This window comes from Brassica napus, chromosome A7, assembly GCF_020379485.1.
Source record: "Brassica napus cultivar Da-Ae chromosome A7, Da-Ae, whole genome shotgun sequence".
Classification (NCBI taxonomy): domain Eukaryota; kingdom Viridiplantae; phylum Streptophyta; class Magnoliopsida; order Brassicales; family Brassicaceae; genus Brassica; species Brassica napus.
The window spans coordinates 9,014,573-9,038,990 of NC_063440.1; the positions used below are offsets into that span (position 1 = coordinate 9,014,573).

The 24,418-nt window shown below is 32.9% G+C and overlaps 2 protein-coding genes and 1 long non-coding RNA gene across 6 annotated transcripts; 2 read left to right on the forward strand and 1 right to left on the reverse strand.

The window, feature by feature from the left end:
- The first annotated feature begins 925 nt into the window (after positions 1 to 925).
- LOC106386967 lies at positions 926 to 4,271 on the forward strand. 4 transcript variants are annotated; one of them, XR_007314801.1, is made up of 8 exons: positions 926 to 1,368; positions 1,491 to 1,591; positions 1,959 to 2,494; positions 2,640 to 2,887; positions 2,973 to 3,475; positions 3,571 to 3,687; positions 3,757 to 3,821; positions 3,931 to 4,271. It is a non-coding gene; the product is annotated as an uncharacterized LOC106386967 (long non-coding RNA). The 4 variants fall into 4 exon arrangements; XR_007314803.1 differs by having other exon boundaries at positions 927 to 1,368; positions 1,959 to 2,218; positions 2,431 to 2,494; positions 3,571 to 4,271; XR_007314802.1 differs by having other exon boundaries at positions 927 to 1,368; positions 1,487 to 1,591; positions 3,571 to 4,271.
- Positions 4,272 to 7,273: 3,002 nt separating this feature from the next.
- On the forward strand, positions 7,274 to 12,232 carry LOC106357881 (cycloartenol synthase). The gene is made up of 19 exons (XM_013797597.3): positions 7,274 to 7,547; positions 7,711 to 7,917; positions 8,033 to 8,218; positions 8,303 to 8,392; positions 8,502 to 8,696; positions 8,784 to 8,868; positions 9,025 to 9,191; positions 9,457 to 9,645; positions 9,753 to 9,866; positions 10,138 to 10,260; positions 10,341 to 10,463; positions 10,550 to 10,648; positions 10,748 to 10,804; positions 10,947 to 10,993; positions 11,074 to 11,217; positions 11,329 to 11,506; positions 11,584 to 11,664; positions 11,768 to 11,851; positions 11,922 to 12,232. Exons 2-19 carry the CDS (start codon positions 7,720 to 7,722, stop codon positions 12,039 to 12,041), a joined length of 2,280 nt encoding a protein of 759 aa, XP_013653051.2. The 5' UTR covers positions 7,274 to 7,547; positions 7,711 to 7,719; the 3' UTR covers positions 12,042 to 12,232.
- Positions 12,233 to 12,424: 192 nt separating this feature from the next.
- On the reverse strand, positions 12,425 to 22,609 carry LOC106357883. Its single transcript, XM_048736568.1, has 23 exons — positions 22,408 to 22,609; positions 22,129 to 22,328; positions 17,356 to 17,679; positions 17,183 to 17,284; positions 17,030 to 17,089; positions 16,731 to 16,960; positions 16,536 to 16,659; positions 16,285 to 16,465; positions 15,259 to 15,287; positions 15,016 to 15,167; positions 14,825 to 14,927; positions 14,656 to 14,751; positions 14,517 to 14,572; positions 14,310 to 14,433; positions 14,147 to 14,209; positions 13,985 to 14,044; positions 13,747 to 13,908; positions 13,581 to 13,654; positions 13,402 to 13,495; positions 13,167 to 13,303; positions 13,007 to 13,087; positions 12,811 to 12,916; positions 12,425 to 12,713 (listed from the first exon to the last, which is right to left on the reverse strand). Exons 2-23 carry the CDS (start codon positions 22,309 to 22,311, stop codon positions 12,639 to 12,641), a joined length of 2,616 nt encoding a protein of 871 aa, XP_048592525.1. The 5' UTR covers positions 22,312 to 22,328; positions 22,408 to 22,609; the 3' UTR covers positions 12,425 to 12,638.
- Positions 22,610 to 24,418: the final 1,809 nt, after the last annotated feature.

Sequence of the window (24,418 nt, forward strand, 5' to 3'; positions counted from 1 at the left end):
TGTATGAGATACTGTTTTGATATTTAGATTTGTCTCTTGACTGTTAAGAAAATTGATAACTGTAAAAATGTCTCATTCGAATATGATATGTCTATAACCGAGTCCCCAACATGAGACAAGTTTGTTTTAAAAGTAAATAATTTTATTTTTTTTTTTTTTTTTTTTTTTTTTTGACAGCTATTTTTTTTATATATATTATATAATAAATATATATATTATTTTTTAATAATAAAAATATAGTTATTTATCTATTACAAATAACTATGCAAATATGTGAATCAAGTACAACAATCAAACAACATAATGATTTTCACAAAGAAATTTTAAAAAATATATTTATGTTATATAATCTTATTTTATATTCTTTAAATAATGTAATACAATATTATACATTATTTTTTTTAGAATTGAGAAATACATATAATATCTTATCCGCGCGTAGCGCGGTTAAAAAATCTAGTACATATTAATATTACACTACATAACTTCCAGAAATTTCAACATAACCATTTTACGTTTTTATATTAGTATATTACTAGATTAACATACATCTTCTAAATGTCACTTTGCCGTACTTTATTTTTGTAAGTCGAGATTTCTTATTATGTTTTATTTTTTGTCTTCTGTCATCATCCACAAAATGTAAATTTTTTTATTAACCCTATTTATGCCCAATATACTTAATGGTTCATGACAATGTAAAATTTAAATTATTTTTAATAATTTAATACTAAAATCATATAGTAAATAGTATTTCTCATTTTAAAATGTAAAATGTAAAAGTTACATGCAAATATTCAGTTTTCGAAAATCTACTCCTTATAAATTTACAAATATAAATACTTGAATGAAAACTATTCAAGTTGCATTTATTTGATAGTTACGTGCAAACAATTTATACACTATCATATAAAACCGATGAAGTTGTATGTCATCTAACCTATACTAAAAGGGTTATATGAGCATCAGAGAAGCTGTCCACGTAGGACAATTAAATCAGCCAATCATTATGTGACATCTGTTCACTTTACCGCGTTTCATTTATTCTGTTTCCGTTTGGGCTACATTCTTTGTTATTGTTTTGGTTTATAAAGCCCAATCTTTAAAAAGCAGAGTAAGACGTATGCCTGAAACGCAGAGTTTTTAATTCTATGGTTTCATCTCATTCTCTTCTCCGCCGTTGCAATATCATACCCTAGGGTTTTGATCGAGATGCTTCATCTTCTTCCTACGGATCCAGCAATCTACCTGTTACAGATTCTTACTCTTAAAGCCCTTTTTAAATCCATCCTCCACGATGAAGCTCAACGATTTCTCACTCAATACTCTCATCTCTCTTACAAGCGGTGAAGCTCCTCCTACAAAAAGGTATGTGCTCTTCCCAGAAACATCATTCTCACAATCCTACTACATTCCCATAAACTGTTTTCTAAGAAATCAAAGTCGATAATGGCTAATTCCTCCGTCTTTCTCGCCGATTTGAAAGCTAGCCGCTGCACCTCCACCGCCCAGGTCCGTTTGCTTAGGTTCTGGGAAGATAGGAATGTTAAGCGCGACAGAGAGGGTCAACATTCTCTTCATGGACGCCAAGGTAAATCCGGCTTGACTATGTAGTTTTGTTTTGTTTTTTAATCCTTTCTCGCGTTGTTGTGTTTTGGTTATGAAACTTTCAAACCTAATAGTTCTTCACCGGAGATCAATACATTCATGTCTTCGTTATTCTCCATAAGTTTTTGTTATCTTCAAATATTTGGGATATGATCATTGTTGTGATTGTTGATTCTTTTTTACTTTTTTCGTATATTTTATTCATACCTAAAATTCAAATAGTCCGTGTAGAGACATCCATATGCTTATGTCTTTTGATTATGAAAAAGTTAACAAGCGCTTTAGTTTATTTTTAATGATTGCAATATTTATTTCATTTGTTTATGTTTCCAATTTTTCATGCTTTGCAGGCCACTCTCACCTAAGCCACCGTGAACGTCTACCGCTTAAACACATTCAGACATCTTTTCACTGTTGGTTAAGTGTACTCTGTTAGCGGCTTTGAGCTGTCCGGACTTCAAGCTGTCCGACTCTCCTGTGTCGATCCGGTTCAATATTGAGACGGGTTTGAAAGACTTAACTGACCCAGGTTCACCAATTCCTCAAGAACGTTTCAGGTTCTGCAAAGATGAGTTGCTTGGTCTAGCAAACACCAACACCCATCTTCCAGGTAACCCTATTATTTTTTTTTTGCAAATATGTCATTGATAAATCGATCCACACCGGAATCTTGGATGAGAATCAAGGTATTTTGTAATTTATATGTAAAGGCTTATATAGTTTATTTCTTAATAAACATCATCCTCACAACTCCTAATAACACCAGAAACTTCTTTTCTCATATATCCTTCTAGATATGAGTTGATTGATAAATTTGTGCAGGAGCATGGGCTAACTGAATAGTTCCTCCGTGCCTGTCCTTTTGGTATAATGCCTGATGGATCAGGTAACAATCATTAAAACCATAAACTATGTCTTAATGTATCACATTAGTATGAAACCATGTCAACTTGCAGGGTGAAAATTTTGATTCCAAGTCAATTGACCTATATTATCTTAATAATTATTTCTTCACCTTTATTTTCTTTCAGGCACCAAATTTTTTAGGTGAATCCTTAGACGTTAACGACAATAACAAGTCGGTTTACTGGAGGAGAAGAAGGAGATAGTGAGAACAAGAATGATATGACAAAGGAGGTGAAGAGCAAAAACAAGCAAGACAAGCGAAGAAGTAGAAAACTAACGAATGAGACATATTGCGGTCGCTAGGAATAGGAAGCAAATGAACGAGCATCTTCGTAACCTCAAGTCTCTTTTGTCTGGATCCTACGTTCAATGGGTATCATGATAACACATATACATCTTCATTTCGTGATTGTATTCATTATTTTAAAATATTTTTTTAATATGCATGTATATAACAGAGAGATCAAGCGTCGATCATAGGTGGAATAGAGTTTGTAAGAGAGCTTGAGCAACTTCTACAATGCCTAGAGTCACATGAGTCGTATAGGAGGAGGAGGAGGGCTCCGGGAAGAAACAGCTGAGAACGAGTCGTGCTTGGCTGATGTGGAGGTGAAGCTGCTAGAGTTTGATGCCATGATCAAGAAACTTTCAAGAAGAAGACCAGGACAACTTATTAAGACTATTGCTTTTTTGGAGGATCTTCATCTCTCTATTCTTCACACTTACATGACTACCATGGAGCAAACAGTCCTCTACTCCTTCAATGTCAAGGCAAGTTTCACCTTTGTACATTATACTCTTAGGCATTCATATATATAGTACATCCTCAAATAAAGTTTTTTACCCATATATTTGGATTGATTTAAATAAAATATGCATATATTAGTAACCTACAAGGAAAAGTGGACGTTGAAGGTTTCCTCTCAGCACAAGCTGCCATAGATGCAATTAAGGGCTCCATGTAAGTTTGTTTTCTCCAAAACACCAGAGTATTTTACACGTTTACTCTGTTACCTTAGTCACAGCAAACAATGTAATGTTTTGATGTAAACGCAGGGATCTTTACGCAGCTAACATCAAAGCTGGCTTGCAGCGTTAATGAACATACCGGTCAATCTGTTCCTCCAGGTTTGCGTTGATGCCTTCTCCGGCTCGCTGGAGAACAAACTCACTGTGAGTGGATCAGTCTCACCGTTGGATAACATCCTATTTTTGAATTTGAATTTAAGCCACTTCGTTCAGTGTATTTTTTCTGCAGAGCTAATGTGTCTGAAAATGAGAGGCGAACAGGTCTTTATGATTATCAGGTATGCTCTCTTTTGTACTTGAAACAACACCTCTAACAAACGACTGGTGAGTGTATATGGGAGTATTTTGGATGGGTTTTGTTAGATAGACTGAAAGATGTCTGTGCAGAGCCATGATCAATATTCTAAGGCAAGAAACATGGACGGATAATAGAGAAGCGGGAATATCCGAAGGATTCTTTTACATGCGTTTGGAGAAAATCTTTAGCTTAGTGGATGTCTGACTGATCAAACTTCAGAGTACGCACCAAGGGGCAAGCCTATGGAACATCCCAGATTCAATACATATCATACTTGGTGAGACAATAAGTTTAGAAGATCACAAACAAGTAACTGTTTTTAGGTGTGAGAGAGCTTCTTGAGTATGAATGTTATAATAACAAAACGGGTTGTATTGCAGCGATACTAATGTGGTTGCTCCATTCATATATTGAAATGAATTTTCAGATTGTTGTTAACTCAGTAAGATAGCTTTGTTTTCATTCGAAATAAATAAATATATTTTTGGTTTAATTCATTTTAACAGAATCTCTTTCACACATAGCCCAAATTTGATAGTACATTCAATCAAGTTTTTGCTTAAGTCGATTACGTGGAAATTCATTATATCAACAAAAATTAATAAAAAGTAAATAATTTACACATGTACTAGAAACTCAATAAATTAATATTTGATAAATAAATAAATACAATAATTAATAAAAAATTCAGTTCCAAGTTGAATATGTGCAGAATATAATTTTGGGTAAGTCCTAATCCCTTTTAGATCCGGTTTTAAATATTTCACTTATAAATAATTGAAAATTTTCATTTATCATACAGTTTCAACTTCTACCTATTTTCAACTGAAACTAACGAAAAATATAATTAAAGTTAAGCATTATTACATTTCAAAATGACATTTAAAATTAGCATTCTACATGAAAATTTCATATAATAATTTACATATTTTTGCAGAATTTTGTTTTCATGAAGGGACGTCATCATATGAAACAACATAAATTTACAGATCCTAACAATCATTTAATATTTATAAAATTTCTCACATCTCTTACTCCTATTATTTGAACTGAATGTATTAAAAACATCAAATGGTCCATATATATATTAAATAAACCATTGTACATAAAAATTGTAATTTAAAATTATAAATATTTATTTAGACATATTTTAACAAATAAAAATTAAAACATTTGATTATACTAATATGTTTATATTTTTAATATTGTCAAGACTTAAATTTAAATTTTATAGCAAAATAATTATGATAATCTATATTATTATTATTATCAGCAAGGAGAAAGTGAAGTCGTTCACGCTCTTCATGTGGTATCCATTCCCTTTTCTTCTGCAGCAAATATCCCATTAGCAGATTGAAGTCATTCAATCTAATGTATTCAAATCATGCAGTAATGTGATCTTTTTTTTTTTTTTTTTTTTTGTTTTTTTTTGACAGCACAGTAATGTGATCAAGAACTTACATTCACCTTCCTCTTTCTATATATTTTTATGTATTTTCAAGAATTGATCAAACTTTGCAACTTATTACTTATAACATCATAAAACTCATCGAGCAATGTTTTAAAACTAATTCTAACTATCTATAGTCAAACTAAAACAAACATTAAAAAAACAAAATAATAATCTCCTATAAAACTTTTAATGATTAATAAGTACGATTTTTAAAATGAATAGTCAAATAAATATATAAATTGTTTTAGTAAAAAATATAAATATTAATATTAATTTCAGTTAAGAATAAGTTAAACATATTAAGTAATTTGTATAATTTATTTCACACCCGTAGTAAGAGAAAATGCGTTTGTATATTTTTATTTACATAATAGTTTGTAAAGAAATATTTAGTGTAAATAATATCATAGTTTTATAAAATACTAAAATAAATTAGGCTGGTTTTCAACTTTTACAAATAAAAAAATATTATTTGTAAACTTAGAAAAGAATATGTTAATTAACACAATGAAACTTATATATATATATATATATATATATATTTTAAAAACAATCAACACAAGTATGAGAGTCAATCAGGAAGGAAAAAAGTTCTTCGATTGGCTCCTTTAGGTTGGGGAAGATCATCCACAATTAGAATCGCGATATGAGCGTGAAGACTACCATGAACAAATGATAACTGTCGATAAATCATTGATTCGTGAGTTATGTTGACCCATTAAAAGAAGTTGTTGATACCGCATATGGAGAAGTCAACAAACTGACAAATTCCCAGACCTCCTACACTGATAAAGCTATACTCACACCCCGTAATGAAACCATCGATGAAATCAATGCTTATACAATCTCACAGACCGACGGGGTGTCACGAGATTACTTCAGCTCAGACAGCTTTGAGATATCGGACACTACATCAGATCAAAATGATACATTATATGCCTTTGAGTATCTCAATTCATTGGAATTCTCAGGGTTGTCTTCGCACAAACTAACTATGAAAGTTGGTGCCTCAGTTATGCTTCTGCGAAACATAAATAAAAAAAATGATTATGCAATGGTACCCGTATGATCCTAACCCACATTGGCGACCGCTTATCAAGGGCAAAATTATCACTGGCTCACACATTGGAGAAGAAGTCTTGATCCCAAGGATTGTTCTTTTGTATGATGAAACAAAGTTACGTTCATATTACGTCGGCGGCAATTCCCTATCAGATTGTGTTATGCAATGCAATCAACAAAAGCCAAGGCCAAAGTTTAAAAGATGTCATCTTATATCTGCCTAAACCGGTCTTCGCTCGTGGTCAACTTTATGTGGTCCTCTCACGTGTCACAAGCAAAGCAGGATTAACAATCATCAAAAGCGAAGATTCCCACCAGCTGAAAAGCGAAGAACATAGTCTACAAAGAAATATTCAAAGGCCTTCCCCCCCCCACCCCCCCCCCCCCCCCCCCCCCCCCCCCCCCAAAAAAAGTATTTTTAATTAAAATTAGTAGTTTTCACTTCCACCATTTTTCAAAAGTCTTCTGATAAAATATTCTATTCACAGATTTACAACGCCCAACATATCAACCATACGATGATACAATTAAATAAAGAAGGACTTACACAGAATTTTTACCAAGCTATGCCAGGTATGGATCTTTTTATATAAATAACCATAGCTTGGTATTTACTTAAATTTAAGTTTACTAACTTATTTTTAACCAAGTTCAGGTTATTTTTTTCTTATGGTCCATAGCGCAGCTTCTGATTTTCAAAAGACTTGATCTCTTTCTTACATTATTTATGATTACTTAGCTACTCTTTTTTTTAAAACAATTGCATAAACTCGATATTCACCAATTTTCAAAATATTTTGAAAAATACAATGCTTCCATTCCAAACAAAAACATTCGAACTTATAATCAAAAATCGAGTATCAACATACTTTTCCGCGCATCGCGCGGAGAAAGACTCTAGTATAAATTAACCACTCAATTATATCCTCTCTCATCAGTGTAAAACAAACGAAAATAAACACCCCGTGCGGGAGCTCGCTCTAGTTAGGGTTAATCTCTCTCACTCTCAGAGTCAAGTCGCGGACGGACAGAGAGCAAACACAAGGGTTTGAAAACACAGAACTTAAGTTTGTTCTGAATCGAAATCGAAGGCACTCTTTCTGGGTCTGTTCTGAATCGAAATCCAAGGCTCTCTATCTCTTCTTCTGAAGACCAAATCGAAGCTTTTTCTGTGTCTCAAGCGACTTCTAGGTCAGTTACACTCTTGCCCTTAATTAGATGTCACACTTAAGATCGTTTCTCTTAAAGATCCTGAAGGATTCTTCTTCTTACGTTGATCATCTTGTCTTTACTCTTTTCTGGATTTGTAAATTTTTCTTGCTTAGATGTGTGTTTGTGACTTCCTCGTTACTAGATTTTGAAAATGTGGAAGCTGAAGATCGGCGAGGGAGACAGTCCATGGCTGAGGACGACCAATAAACACGTCGGAAGGCAGACTTGGGAGTTCGATCCGCTCCTCGGGACCCCTGAGGAGCTCGCAGCCATCGAGGAAGCAAGAAACTCCTTCACACAAAATCGATTCTCCAACAAACACAGCTCTGATCTTCTCATGCGCCTTCAGGTTTTTATATTCTTTTCTTCTTTTGAATTTTACTTTAATATTTTTTATCTGCATCTACAACTAACAAGATTCTTTAATATTTTAATATGCTGAAAACTTTTATCTCTTTCTGTAGTTTTCAGGAGAAAACTTGATTAACTCAGTTTTACCACAAGTCAAACTCGAAGAAAGTGATGATGTTACTGACAAGATTGTGGAAAACTCGTTGAAGAGGGGTTTAGATTTCTTTTCAACCTTACAGGCCCACGATGGCCACTGGCCTGGAGATTACGCTGGCCCTATGTTTCTTCTCCCTGGACTCGTAACCTTTCTGACTTCTTTCATTTCAATCAATGATTTTGATGAGATACAACAAAACTCTAATTTTCCTTAACATGTGTTCCAGATTATTACACTCTCCATAACTGGAGCAATGAATACAGTCTTGTCTGAACAACATAAACTTGAAATGTGCCGTTATCTCTATAATCACCAGGCAAGACATGGAATTTTTCCTTTTCTTTTCTATCTTCTTAGCCACATAATATATGTCCATCCATACATCTTTTATGTTTTAAAGACTTCCTTCTTCTATATTGTTTCAGAATGAAGACGGAGGTTGGGGTCTACATATTGAGGGACACAGCACCATGTTTATGTCTGTCTTGAACTATGTTACTCTGAGGCTGCTTGGACAAGGACCTGATGATGGAGACGGAGCTATGGAGAAAGGCCGAGACTGGATACTCAATCATGGTGGAGCTACACATATCACTTCCTGGGGAAAATTGTGGCTATCAGTAAGAGAACCTTCACCTCTATCAGAGTTATATCCTATGAATGTTTCTGTTACTTGATTCATCTTTATTATTTCATTTGAATAAAAGGTGCTTGGAGCTTTTGAATGGTCTGGAAATAACCCACTACCACCTGAGATATGGCTTCTTCCCTATTTCCTCCCAATCCATCCAGGTACTCATGACTATTTCATATGGTCTCGACTCGAGAACACAATCCAATGTGTTAACTGTGTGTGCATTTAGAAATTTGAATATTGTTCTCTTTTAATAGGGCTTGTTTTTAGTCTGTACGTATATTGATATAGTGAGAATTTTCTTCATGCTACAGGAAGGATGTGGTGTCACTGTCGGATGGTCTATCTGCCCATGTCATACTTGTATGGCAAACGGTTTGTTGGTCCCATTACGTCCACTGTTTTGGCACTGAGAAAGGAGCTTTTCAGTGTGCCGTATGAGGACATCGACTGGAACCAAGCACGCACTCTTTGTGCAAAGGTTAGTAGAATTGATGGAAAATTTGTAACTATTCTACCGCTAAGCTAATCCCATATATAAAAGAAGTAACTTGCTTTTTGTAAAGACCTGAGCATCTTCACTTTGCAATGAGATCCGTTACTGGTTTAATACACAATATGAGTAAATATGATTCTTGATCTCATTAAATATAAAACTCACAATGTGGCTCCTTTACACATATATCTTTGTTTCCTCAGTCGTTACTTTTATTTTATTTACTCTGACAACTGCTTTTATATTGAAGGAGGATTTATACTACCCACACCCACTTGTGCAAGATATTCTTTGGGCATCACTTCACAAAGTTGTTGAGCCTGTTCTAAGCCGATGGCCCGGTACAATTTTGAGAGAAAAGGCTTTAAGAACCACACTGGAACATATTCATTACGAAGATGAGAATACAAGGTACATCTGCATAGGACCCGTGAATAAGGTATGCAATATCAAACTTCCATTTTTTGAGATGATGTCAACAACAAAGCTTTTTTATGCTTTTGAATTTTTTATTCTCACTACCGTTGTATTCTACTGTTTTAATAGGTACTAAATATGCTCTGTTGCTGGGTAGAGGACCCAAACTCAGAGGCTTTCAAGTTGCACCTACCAAGAATCCATGACTATCTCTGGTTAGCTGAAGATGGAATGAAGATGCAGGTACGGTGGCATATTTGTATATATGATCACGCTATGTTGATTATATATATGGACGGTAGTGAACTGCCGATTCAGTATCATCAATATTACGCCTGCTATATTAACTTATACGAAGCTGTGAACTTTTTTTCCTAGTACGTGGTTGATATAATCATATTCTGGAATCATAAGAAAGAAATAAACACCCTTGGCAGCATCTGCATCTCTTGTACTCACTCTACCATGTTACTAGCAGTAAACATTGAACTTGTTGTCCATACTCTATTGACAGGGTTATAATGGAAGCCAGCTATGGGATGCGGGTTTTGCTGTTCAAGCTATTCTGGCAACCAACTTTGTCGAAGAATATGGGCCCGTTCTGAAAAAAGCACATTCTTTCGTCAAGAACTCCCAGGTTTGCGAGCGATAGGCAGTTAATGAAGAATTAGCATGCTGTTCTGTACATTCTCATTCGTGTTTCTTCTCGTGGAACAGGTGTTAGAGGATTGCCCTGGAGATCTGAGTTACTGGTATCGCCACATTTCTAAAGGGGCTTGGCCTTTCTCAACTGCAGATCACGGATGGCCTATCTCTGACTGCACCGCAGAGGGTCTTAAGGTAATTATAATAATGTGAAACAGAGTTACCTTTCACGATTTCTTTCCTAGTGTTGCTTAATGAGTCTGTTCGTTTTCTCTCTGCAGGCTACTCTTTTGCTATCCAAAGTTCCCAAGGAGATTGTTGGTGAGCCACTAGATACGAACCGGATATATGATGCTGTTAACGTTCTCATTTCTTTACAGGTTGAATCTTGTTTCCGATATACTTGTTAGTGCTAGTTTTAGTGTATTTGATCAGTCAAAGGTCTACTTACCCCAAAGAAAACAATTTTTCCTTGTCAGAATGCAGATGGAGGCGTCGCAACATATGAGCTCACAAGGTCATACCCTTGGTTGGAGGTAACGCCTCTGTACTTAATATAGATCAGTAATATTCTGAAGCTTGATAACATATACTTTTTTTTTGTTGTATCTGTGAGACTAAGTTGCCCTTTGCTTGAGTTCTTCCTTAGTGACAAGTTTTGCTTATATATGTTGGCAGCTAATCAACCCTTCAGAAACCTTTGGCGATATCGTTATCGACTATCCGTAAGACGCTAGCATCTTCCATTTAATGGATATTTTTATGTTTTAGAAATTTTACTTGAGTCGCTATAATGGTTGTGTAGTTACGTGGAGTGTACGTCAGCTGCTATCCAAGCTTTGGTAGCATTCCGAAAGCTTTATCCGGGTCATCGGAAGAAGGATGTTGATGAATGCATTGAGAAAGCGGTCAAGTTCATTGAATCTAGTCAAGCAACAGATGGCTCATGGTTTGTCTCTCTAGTCACGATAAAAAAGAAAACTATTTGCGGAGTTACATGTCTTGTTTTCGTTCTTATAATATTGGTGTATCTTGGTTTCTGTCTCGTAACCTGTGATAGGTATGGATCATGGGCTGTTTGCTTCACGTATGGTGCATGGTTTGGAGTGAAAGGGCTTGAAGCTGTTGGAAAAACATTGAAAAACTCTCCAGCTGTTGCGAAAGCTTGTGAATTTCTGTTGTCGAAACAACTTCCATCGGGGGGATGGGGAGAAAGCTATCTTTCATGTCAAGACAAGGTTAGTAGTTTACTTTGCATAACTTACTTACGGCTACTTTTGATGAATTGGTGTTTTTTTCCTCTTCGTATGAGTAGGTATATACAGGCATTAAAGGCAACAAGTCTCATGTTGTGAATACATCATGGGCTTTGCTCGCACTCATTGGTGCTGGCCAGGTGAGTGAATAATTACTTCTAAAAAAACTTTAAACTTTGGCATTCTTCTTCTATGCCTTTCCATTAATGTCTCTCTTTTATTTGTGTGTGTTCGCTTAATTAGGCTGAGGTAGATCAAGAACCACTTCACAGGGCAGCAAGGTACTTGATAAATGCTCAATTGGAGGAAGGTGATTTCCCACAACAGGTAACTAGTTGCAGCATTAACTCTTGGGTGAATAATGGATGATTAATCTCTTGGTTTTGTTGTCTGTCAGGAAATAATGGGAGTATTCAATAGGAACTGCATGATAACATACGCGGCTTACCGAAACATCTTTCCGATATGGGCATTGGGGGAGTACCGTAGCAAGGTGATACTACAACAAGTAGAATGAGAGTAGTAGTTATTTCTCTTTGGGGAGGAACTCTGTTAGCTTAAATTCTTACTTTGCTCTCGTGGTAGAATGAACCCAGTTATTGTGTGTAATTTGACTCCAAATCTTGGTTAGGTTAATGTCTATTGGTGAAAATAATTTGCATCTATGATTTGACTAAGAGATCAATAATCTATTTTGTAAATTCTCAAGATCACTTGCATTATGGATTCTTAAAAGTGGCCATCATAAAAAGGAAGAAACCTAACAAAAGGCGAACTACCCACCAAGAGGTCAAGACTGTTCTTACTAAAGATCATGTATTAGCAGCCTAATGTTGTATAATAGTTTTTTAAAAGGTGAATCACTCCATAACAGTTCGACTAAAGAATCAAAACACATTATTTAATTAAGGCGGGTATGATTTTTTGATGTAGAATAAGTTGATATATGGTCTAGACATGCGAGATTATTGGTACATAAGGCAGAATCAATCATGAACGCAGTTTTATGTTTTTAAGTTTACAGATGCTTTCACACGCAAATTTTGAATAAGAAAACAAGACAAGAAATGAGAGTGGTACTTAAAAAGTGTTGAAAGGATTCTTCTACTCTTATTTAATTATGAGCAGAAGGGAAATTACGGAATGGATCTCCGAATGCAGCTACATTCCCCGGACGTGAGAACACTACCTACAATGTTGTGCAAACGGATGAAGCTATTCAATCAAGTACTTGTTTAGTGACACTGAGGAAAAAGGCATGGTTACGTTTATGTTTAATGTGTTACCTGGTAGTCTTCAAGAGTAAGAGTCTTGAAACCAGCTGCACAATAGTCGAAATAATATTCCCACGTCCTTATGAACTTATCATCGAATCCAAGATCCATGATTTGTCTGTTTATAAATAACAACATTTTTATGGGATACGAGTGCAAATGTAAAGATTCCAACCATAAAAATAACAGTTCTTAATATAGATTTTACTTTTGATTTTCCAAGAAGTTCTTCCTCCAGCATCTCAATGTTTGGTAGTAATGAATCCCAATGTTCTCAACATTTTCTACGCTGTATTTTCTTAGGTATTAGGAAGAGAGTAGAGAAAATACATTTCAAGCTAAACTCTGATAAAAAAAAAAGACTTTACCTCAACCGAGAAGAAGAGGCCATGGCAGAAATAACTCTGGCTAAGGAAGGAAGGCATCCACCGGGGAATATGTATTCTTTTATGAAATCCGAGTTTAGTCTGTACTCATTGTAACGCTCTTCGGGTATCGATATGAACTGTTATAATAGGTAAACATTAAAAACTATCAAAGGTTATGAACTATTATTATGATACGTGCTCCAAGGGAAATATGAGGGAAAGAAACAAGTGTTACCTGCAAGACAAAGATGCCGTCTTCTGCAAGCGCAGCTTCACAGTGACTGAAGAATGTATCCATAAACTCGTGGCCAACATGTTCTATCATCTCACTGAAACAACATTCCAAACTGTTGTTATAGACTCATAAAACAGGTTAAGCAGTTCTATACAATAGAGAAGAAATAAATGTATTACCAAGATATGATTCTGTCATATTTTCTAGCATCAGATAGTTGACGATAATCGCAAAGCTCAAATGTAATCCGATCCTGGAGATTCATATGTTATATCCTTAGTTATAGCCTTTTGGTGGGATCATAAATAAATAAAAAAATCAATCAATGGATGGTTCAACACAAACCTGAAGTCCAGCTTCTTTAACCTTTTCTTCTGCATATTTAAGCTGTTCGATAGATAGTGTAATACCAGTGTATTTACATCCAGTTTTTTTCACAACTTCAATGGCTAAAGTTCCCCATCCACATCCAATCTCTAAAACCTCATGGTCCTTTTCTATTCTAGCCTAAAATATACAAATGTACTTAGTAAAAATGAGAGAAAATCATGTTCTAAATCATGAAGATTATGTTATCCTATACCTTATCAATTAAAAGGTTTATTTTCCTCATCTGTGCAGTTTTCAGATCCTCATCGTCTGACTATTAAAATGTTAAATGGAGAAACATTAGAGTTATATTCGTAGCAAAATAACATAAGAGCAAAAATAAAAAAAAAAAGAGTGAGGAAAATCTCATTGTCACCTTGAATACCGCAGTGGAATAACTCATGGTATCATCCAAGAATAGAGAAAAAAGCTCATTGCTCTGTAAAAAATCAAGTGAGAGAGTAAATCAAAAACCCTACCTACACAAGAAAAAATGGTTTCTCATGAGACAGAAAGGATGTGAGCATAAGACAACTTACAAGGTCATAGTGACGTGAAATGTTCCTTCGAGCTTTAGTTAAAGTGTTCTGCCTAGAGAAATGCTTTAGGAACTGTGTTGCAGATGTTAAACCAGCAGTCATAAACATCGGTGTCCACCAACCCCTACAAAATCCATTAAAAAAAAGGAATGTAACATGAAAAGTGAAATCTTGTATTATAACTTAGCTGAATGTTTGAAACTTTACCTTTTCTTAGCAAGATTTAAGTTCTTTGAGTTCAATTCTCTGTTAGCAATGAGAATCTGCATGTTTTTAATCAAGAAGATAGATAGATGTCAGAAGCTTCTTACTCAATCTCAGTTCTTCAATAAGTGCATTACCATACCATGATCAAATTGAGAAGTCCTGTTTCTTTATTAACAAACGAAAAATCTCCATTTATATAGGCATCGGCAAGTCCTAAATCTGCTTGTGTCATAACCTGTGGGAAAAAAATCATCAATGTTTCAAGTTCTAAAGAGCTCTTCTAACATGGTGTGATCCTACGTGCCAACCTTCCAGTAAAAATGAGGACTGCGAATCTTTATGACAGATTCTAAGTTACATCTCAAATCCTTTCCTTTGAAAGTGAACATTGTTCCTCCTTCTTCATATACTCTGTTAAAATTTACAAATAATTATATGTAATATTGAAGAACTGTTATGCAAATGAAGCCAGGAATTATAGAGAGAGGAGAGTGCTCACGTTACACAACCGGTTGATATGAAATGTCTCAAGAATCTAGTAAATAAAAACCGAGCCCCCTTTTCGGTTAGAGATGGGACCATATGTTTTGGGTTGCTCAGAAGAGGAACCATATCTTTCCCTAGCAGACTTTGTGCAGCCCCCATACCAGCCTGTTAGAATATAAACAAACTTTCAGTTTACACAAAAGAAAACTATTAAGAGGAACAATGAATTGGATTGTTTTATAGAAATGATCAATGCCTTTAGCCCATCTTCATGAAAACCAGAGCCTGCAAAATTGTAAAGGAACCAAATGAATATTCACATGGATTAGGGTTACTCAATTCTATCATTTTTATTTTAAATCTGGTGGGTCTTGCTAGAGATTGACACTGTTTTCGCACTAGTCCATATTCGGTTAAAATAGACCAACGTACTTACCAAATTTATGTATAGGCTTGTGTACGTGTAATTACATAATAGTTTCTAACAACTATTTGTGTATGTATAATTTCATTTTATATTATTATTTGTAAAATATCTTTTAGTCTTTCACATTAAAAGTTGGAGCGCTAAAGTTGTTGGTATCCTTAATAAATTATTATATTTTTCATTAGTTAATCATAAAATAATTATAATTAAAATGTTTAGAAATATACAATTGATGTATCGCTATGCTCTAGGTTTGCTCTTTATTGATGTGATGATATTTTTATCGTTTGATATGATATCCTAATGGTTTGTAATTTGTATTACAAACTTATATTCTCAGTTTATTAAAAATCAGGATAAACATACATTGCTTCAATTTCTCTTTTCCATATATTTTCATATTACAAATCCGGATGTTCATGTAAATTCATGTACAAGTCTACATATTTGATATATTCTGTTAAAATTTACAATTTCATGTATATTTTAAAATTTATAAAAAATATTTGAGTTTCAAAAAAAAAACTACCACATGCTTATATTTAGTTTATTATCAATATTTAAAAGATATGGATATTTCTATATATTCGCAGTAAAAATATTTCTATGTTAATTTTTTTGTTTTATATAAAAATTTTGATATTAAATTTATTGTTAAACTATTTAAATTTATGAATAATAACTTATTCTAATGGTCTTTGAATGATAATACATTTACTTAAAAATATTTATAAAATTATTGTGCCCGCACATGCGGAGCAACACACCTAGTTCCATCATATTTTCTAAAAAGAATGTGGAATGAGTAAATTTCTTAAAACGAATTTGAGTAACAAAAGAAAATCCAGACGCTACCTTGATATGCACCACAGAACCATATACCACGCTTCCCTTGAATTTTGTTTAGCTCTTGTGAAGCTTTCCAAGCAGAAACCGATGGCAGAGGACGACCAGAGGTCCACTTATACAATGTCTTCTTTGGGCTAACTTCAGGATTAAGTGTGAGAAAGTATGAATCATGTTCTTCATCAAGATTCTGCAAGGAAAACACAGTTCCAATCTCATCATATTATGGTAAACTCGATCCAAACGTGTCATCAATATACCTGAATTATATTGAGCCAATGTGTCAGGCTCGCTTTATTTTCAGAACTTGTTAGGAAATTCCAAGCGCTCCATGCAACACGATTCCGCGGCATCAGATCAGTATCACGGTGGAGATAAATATCACTACACATTGAAGACATGTTAATAAATCTGAATAATTTAACCTAAACAGATAAGTAAATGTATGTGGTTACCTGTAAGCGTATTGAAAAGCACCAAGAACCCTGGTTTCATCAGGGGTGGCGTCTTCTCCAAGCAATCTCAGAGCATCTGGTGCGTTTACAGCTAATATACATCTATCGAATACTTCCTGAGATCCATCTTCGGTTGTTACTAAGATGTAACCATCCTCAGATGTTGAAACAGATTGTACATTACAACTTGTTCGGATCTTACATCCTCGTTGCTCCAGTTCTGCCCTAACCTGATCCACAAGTAATATATGTAACCAAACCATGCACGAGTATATAAATACAATTGTAATAATTAAAACCTTTGCGGCGTAAGTCTCCGAACGACCTGCAACAGTCAGCCATTGTGGCCTCTCAAAGATCTGAGGATGAAATGAAAAACGAAGTAAGAGAACACTCTTATTTTTGGTTGAAGACATGGAAGTTGGAAAACACTCTTTGAATTATATAAGAACCTGAAGTAAATGGTGGTTGCGGCAAAAGGAAAGAACAGAGTAAGCTGATAAGTTAAGGGCGCTGTCTATTGGGCATGTCCATATGGAACTGCATGCTGGTACCTGTCCCAACAAGATAAATTAAGCTTTCTTGTCTTTCAAGAAATTATGGGGAAAAACATGCTAAAACTCACCAAGTAAGCCTTTTGAAACAAGGCAGAGTATCCATGAGACTTGACAAACTCTCTTAAGGTTTCGTTTCGATCAGTGTCAGGGTTACGCTCCATCTCTTCGATATAATTTAGTGCGTCTTCCTTAAACCTTTTAAACTCTGTAATCATATGCCAGAAATAGGGGTTGAGAATGTTTCTCTTCTGAGCAAACAAGCTTGAAAGTCCGTTGCGGGTTCCCCATTCGTAGCCTCTGCCATTGTTGAGGCTCACTGAGAAAGACATGTCTGAAACCTCAATGTCTACTCCCAAGTTCTTGAATAACTCCATCATGTTCGGGCACGTAACCTAATCACATGCATATTCATGATCGTTACCCCACTTATGTTTCGACTTTTTTTTAAATGCAGTTTATATGTTTCGTTTACATGGGATAAGAAGAAAAAGTGTAAAAGAGTTTGTAAATTTTAAATATATGTTCCGTTTTCATAACATACTTTTGTAAAATATATTGTTTCAATATTGAAACTTCGTTCGCAAAAACCTAGAAACTTAATACTAATGTACGTAAATTAATATAATTGCAAATGTTGACAAAGCCAATTTAAATTCGGCGTACTCAGAAAATCAGGACCGGAGCCCGACTTATCGGAATCTGCAAATTCAATGGATACAAACACGCATCTAGGCTTGGGCGTTTCGGATATTGGTTCGGTTCGAATATTTCGAGTAGGTTGAATAGGGAGCTAAAGGATCCATTTACTACACAGCATATTTTTGGTTTGGTTTGGGTAGTTTCGAGTTCGGTTCGGATGGCAAAACTAAGAACAAAAAAATACCCGGAAAATCAGTTCTCATCCAGTTCCGGTTATTTCGGATAATTTGGGTTAAATATCATGTATTTTGTATAAAATATTGAATAATCAGGATGAATTGGATATAAATCTTGGATATTTCTAATTATTATGGATATTACGGATAAAAAGTATCATGATACTTTTAGATAGTTTCAGATACTTTCGGGTAATTCGGATACTTTATAACACTTTAATTCTCTCAAATATTATAGATATTTTAATAAATTTTCAAATTAGAAATATATATTTAGTTATGTTATGTTATATGTATACATAATTAATATTTTTATATATTTAGATATTCGTTTGGTTCTCGGTTCGGCTCCGGTTTGGTTCGGTTATTTCTGATATAGAAAAATAAGAATCATTCGGGTATTTGAAAGTTCCGGTGCGTTTCCGGTTTTGGATATTTTGGTTTGGTTCATGTTCGGTTCTGCGGTTCCAAATTTTTTTCCAGCCTACACAAATTATTTGGCCTACACACATCATTAGAAATCCGGACCGTACCCCAAAACCAACTAGTCCATTAAGCGTGCTTTTGTTTATAGTGGTTATCAAATCAGGGGGAAGCTACTACCACCAGACCATAACTAATCGATTTTATTTATCAATGTTTCTAAATTCGGTATGCCTATGTATTAAAATACACAAGACCAGCCCAAGACATTGTCATACATAAGCCTATTAACCCAGACAATCTCAAAACAAAAGTAAATTTGCTCAAATGAGCTTTATTGATAGAACATAAAGATGAAACTGAAATAGCTTTAAGAAGCTTTATTGTGCAAAAAAGATAAAGAAAGGAAAGAATTTGTAGGTTGCCTTCAAGTGATTCAAAGAGTTCTATTGATTCATAAAGATGAGAAGAGAGACTGCATTCAACGCAGCCAAAGTTACTTCATACATCGACATAACACCACCTTATATAATAGATCACTCTTGCTAAGAAACCATAAATATCTGGGTTAATGGGCTTATGTATGACAATGTTTTAGGCTGGTCTTGTGTATTCTAATACTATGCACTTAGTTATTTATTTTTCAAGTTATAGACCTATAATTTCATTCGGAGTTAGACCAACCTATAATAAGTTAATAACTTTATTAGTTAAAACATAAATCATATTTTTTCTAACGGAGACTTTTTTTTTTTTTTTTTTTTTTTTCTAACGGAGACTTGAATCAAGAAACATAGAGACTCAACCTGATCCTTACTAACTGAGTGAAGAAGAAGAACACACACGTGACTCAAAAAAGTTCCGTATCAAACTTACTTTGTATAGAGAGGCAGTGGCGGAGCTAGAATCTAGCTTTACATGGGTTATAATTATTCTAGATAGGTTGAAAAGTATACTAATGAGACTTGAACTGAAAACATATGGGTCAAAAGAGAGATCTAGACCAGTTCACGGCAACAATAACTTTGTACATAAAACGAAAAACTAAATTTTGTAGATTTCATATCGATCATTTGACACCCCTCCCCCTTAGAGCATGTTTAATTGAAAGTTCTTAGGATGGATTTCTTATCGGAATATAAGAATTTGTTTTTTAACTTTTAACTAAAAAAGCTAAGAGATAGATTCTTATATATCACTAAGAACCCCACTCTAAGAATCCTCCATTAAACATGCTCTTAGGTGACTCCGGCACTGTAACAAGACCCACGATTGAATTTGACTATTATATTTGCATATTTTTCATTGGTAGTATTTTTAATACCTTTTTAATTGGCAGTAATTTTGTTCCCATGCTTAAACATATTACTAGATTTTGATCCGCGCTTGGAAAACGCGGGGTTGTTGGATTATATTATAATACAAATTCTTATTATATCGAAAAACATAATTTTTAACAGGTATATAATCTACAAATTAGTTTATTTGAGATTTTATATGTACACTTTTACGTAAGTTTCTTTTCGACATGAGAATCATATCCGGATTAAAAAAAAAACAAACCGAACCGATCCAAAATTATAGGTTTAGTTCAGGTCCAGAGAAGATAACATATTGGGTTTTTTGGATCCGCAGATCTTTATTTAAGTCCGGATCCTACCCTAGACCCGATCATAAATATGTGTTTATTAGGTATATTTGGACATTTCGAATATGTTTCCGGTATTATGGATATTGTTTTTAAGTTTTTGGTTTACGATTAGAGTTTTGATTTCAGGTAAATTTTTCAAATTAAAAAAAAACTTTGCGTATTTGGATAAAATTTTGGGTATTTTTCAGTTCATCGTGTCAGATTTTGAATACGATTTTAAATTTTTAGGTATTTGAATTTTTTTGGTATTTGTTTGGAGTTTCAAATACTTTTCGTGTTTCGGATATTTTTCAGATTTTTTAGATATTTCGAATTCTTTTAGGATCCTAAATACCCGACCATATGTGGACTTATTACGTCCATATCAGGTCCAACAACCTTTTGATATAGATTTTAACGTTATTGTACAAACACATGGTTGATGAAATATTTTTCTGAGTAAAGGTATCATTAGAAATAATATTAAGATCTGTTAAAAATATTTAAAATATTGTACGTTTAGAATGATTAATGTATTATCAGAAAAATAATAAATAGTTATACATAACTCCAACAACTTTTTTATATTAGATTTTTTAAAACTTTTTTCCTTTTAATAGTATTGATTGGTTTTAAGTGAAAAGTATATAAAAGTATAATATCTAAACCAATTATTTTCAAAATCTTGAATAATCAATACTGATATCGTGAAGTCGGGTTAGTTTTAATAGAACCAATGAATTTCTTCATTTTTGTGAAAGTAACATGAATATTCAGAAAATTTATTTTTAAATATGAAAATATTATCAAACTATAGACGGTTGAAAGTTTAGTATATGATATGAGATTTTAGTGGAAAAGTTTATATATGATAGGATTACTTTATTATAAACGAAAGAGAAAGTTAGAATGTACACATATATGTCTTGTAATTTATCTTGCTTTAAATCATATATTATATGATAAAAATGATAATATAAAACATTAGTTTCAATGCTTTTACGATTAAAAATCAAAATGGTAAATATAGTAATAGTAATGATTAGGATTTAGGAGTGAGATTTAAATAAATAAAGGAATTGAATAAATTATTGTTAGAGAAATATATGGTAACATATAGTTAGTCTAAATTTAAGGTAAGACCAAAAAATAATGAATTAAATAAAAGAGTCCAAACAACTTTCATAGATAGATTTTTTTAGACTCATTCCCTTGTAATAGTATTGATTCCCTATATTTCTTAAAAAATGTTATTTTACAAAAAGTGTCATTTTGAAATTTGAAATACAAATTATATTTATTTTTTGTTTAATACTAATTGCAAATTGCATTAATTTTATAAATAATTTTTATATGAAATATATATAGTTAATAAACATATAAATTCATTTTCACCATTTTTTAATCAGTGTAAAAAATGTCAAATTGACATTTTAAAAAAACTGAGTGAATAGTAAGCATTACTAACGGCCTAATGGCCTGTCAAACCCTTGAGCTGTCTCTTCCCGAGCATACATAACAAGCTACGAGAGATGTAATGCATTTAACCCACACATTAATTATTTTGAAATAGGGTTTACTCTATTACATTTATGATAAACCTAATACTCTCTCTATATTTAAAAAATACTCCTATTGATAATCTAATGAGTGGTGAAACTTTATTGGTAAAAATAATAAATAAAAATATATATTTAACTTTTGCGTGAAAAGTTTAAAACATTAATATGGAGGAGTATATGTTAAGACTTATATTTAAAATGAGAAGTTATTATGCAAAATGATACTGTATGTAGTTATTATGCAAAATGATACTGTATGTAGTATTGCTTAAAATCACGGTTTCCATTTATAAAACTAGGATGGTTATTTAATTAATAATTCTAGAAAAAGATAACTGCAAGCGTACGTACAGGGTTGAAGACTATGAATCCAATGTCTAAATCAACTCCTTCAAAACGCATCGTTTTACCATGGCCTCCAAAAAACGATTCCTCCTTTTCAAACAACACCACCTCCTTGATTCCATCTTCCCTTGCAAGATCGTAGGCACTTCCTAACCCACTTACTCCACCTCCGATCACCGCCACTTTCATTTTAATCCTTTTATTTCCTATTCAAAAGTTATTTTCTTGAAATTATTGGACAAAACCGACGATAAAAGGAATCAATGAAACGTAGACGAGAAATACCTTAGTCTTCTTTTCCTGGCACAAAGTAGATTTGATCTCAAGATGGGACTTGTGGAAATACTTATAATGTGATTAGGCAGAAGGTAAAGGCGAGTTAGGAGAGACTTATATTTGACTCACATTAATGATTACAGATAGATAACGTGATTCTCATTCTAAAGCTTTATGTCAAGAAGCATGGCCACATAATCCGGGATAGTTATGCTTGATCTTCGCACACAACCAATTGGTTTTTAAAAAGTATTTAAAAAATTTGCATGGATATATGACAAGTCAATACTGTGTAATGTCCAGATGGTTCGTTCAATATTTAATTATTATTATTATTTTGGTAAAATTTAATTATTATTATTTTGTTTGGTTCGTTCAATATTTAATTATTTTGTTTGGTTAATTCAAATTTTTTTCGACTATCAAACAAGATTAATCGAATCCTTGACCAAAAAGACAAGATTATCTATCTTACATTTGTCAACGTCGCCTGCTCATATGGTGATGTGTTAATGGTTGGTCTACCTAATTTTAACAAATATTGTTACAATAATAATTTAAATTAAGCATAATTTGACCCAAAAAAAAAGCATAACTTGATTCTGATATATGCTTCGAAAGTGAGAGACTATTTTTATCAAAATTTATATTTTAAAATTTACTATTTAGATAATATATAATTGTTGATCTTTTCTCTTTGTCATCATAATTGTCGATCTAAAATTTAAGATATGTTAATAATTTCAATCTTGTATAAAAGTATTTCATAGTCACTAATTTCAAAATGTTCTGAAAACATATTATATATTATTTATTTTTAATTTAAATAAATACAATTTTATGTCTTTAAAATAATGTATGTTAAGTTATTAGTCTAAAATGATTTTTATATATAAGGGGTTTTTTGCAAAAACAACTCTAAATAAAAATTCAAATGTAAAATTAACCAATAATTTTTTTGGAACTTTCATTTTTCATATTCACTCCATAAATTTGAATTATTAATGAAAATGTCAATATTTTTTCTTTTCTTTTCTTTTTTTCTTTTGAAAATTCTTGTTTTACTCAATCATCATGATCTTCCTCTTTTATTTACAACATTACCATTATCTTCAATATACCAACCACCATAAACAACCAATTTTAAACTATAAATGCGCCTAAAATCAATATCTACATCTTCATATTTTTATTTTTATTTTTTACGCACACAAACCATTTCTCTTTCATTTCCTCTCTCATTTCATCCAAAAATCCTAAATTTTTTTTATTTCAAAATTTATAAGCTTATTAGAGTTACTCAAGTTCATAATTCTTGGTCAAGAACGAGTGTGTATATTTCATTAATTCATGTATATTAGTCAATATTAAGACTACTGAATGAAATTCATAACTTAACTGGAGATAATTATGATGTTACCAGCATTCATGTTTATTAATGTTTCTAGCTAATGAGAGATGACTTCCCCAAAAGTCATCTAGGTTAGTTTTTGTAAAACTTGTATTTTCAACTTCAAAATATGTGTTTAACTTTTAAAAGTGTTAAGTATCTTCAAGAATATCAAGTCATGTTATTAATGTGTCTTCTTAAATCATAAGATATACTTTTAACTTTCATGAAATTTAAAATTTAAATTTTCAATTAAATTTAAGTTTTCTGCTTAAATTTTAATTATTCGCTTAAATTTCTGCTTATATTTTAATTTTCCGCTTAAAATTTTCTACTTAAAATTTAAGTCTACCCGAGAAGTCTTCAAAGACTTACCGGAAGACTTTTAGTGAAAAGTTATATGTTTGAACTTATGTAATGTTTGAATTTTGTGGATTTGACTAAATTTTCTTGAGAAGTCTTCTCCCTAAATTTTAGTAAGATTTATCATGTGCACGGAAGCTTTAATCATAGATATTAAAAATGCGAAGAGAGAGAAGCAACTAATGGAAATGAAAGTGGCTAGGTCCTATCCTCTGATATCTCACCTACTCTTTGCAGACAATAGCTTATTTTTTTGTAAGGCATGAG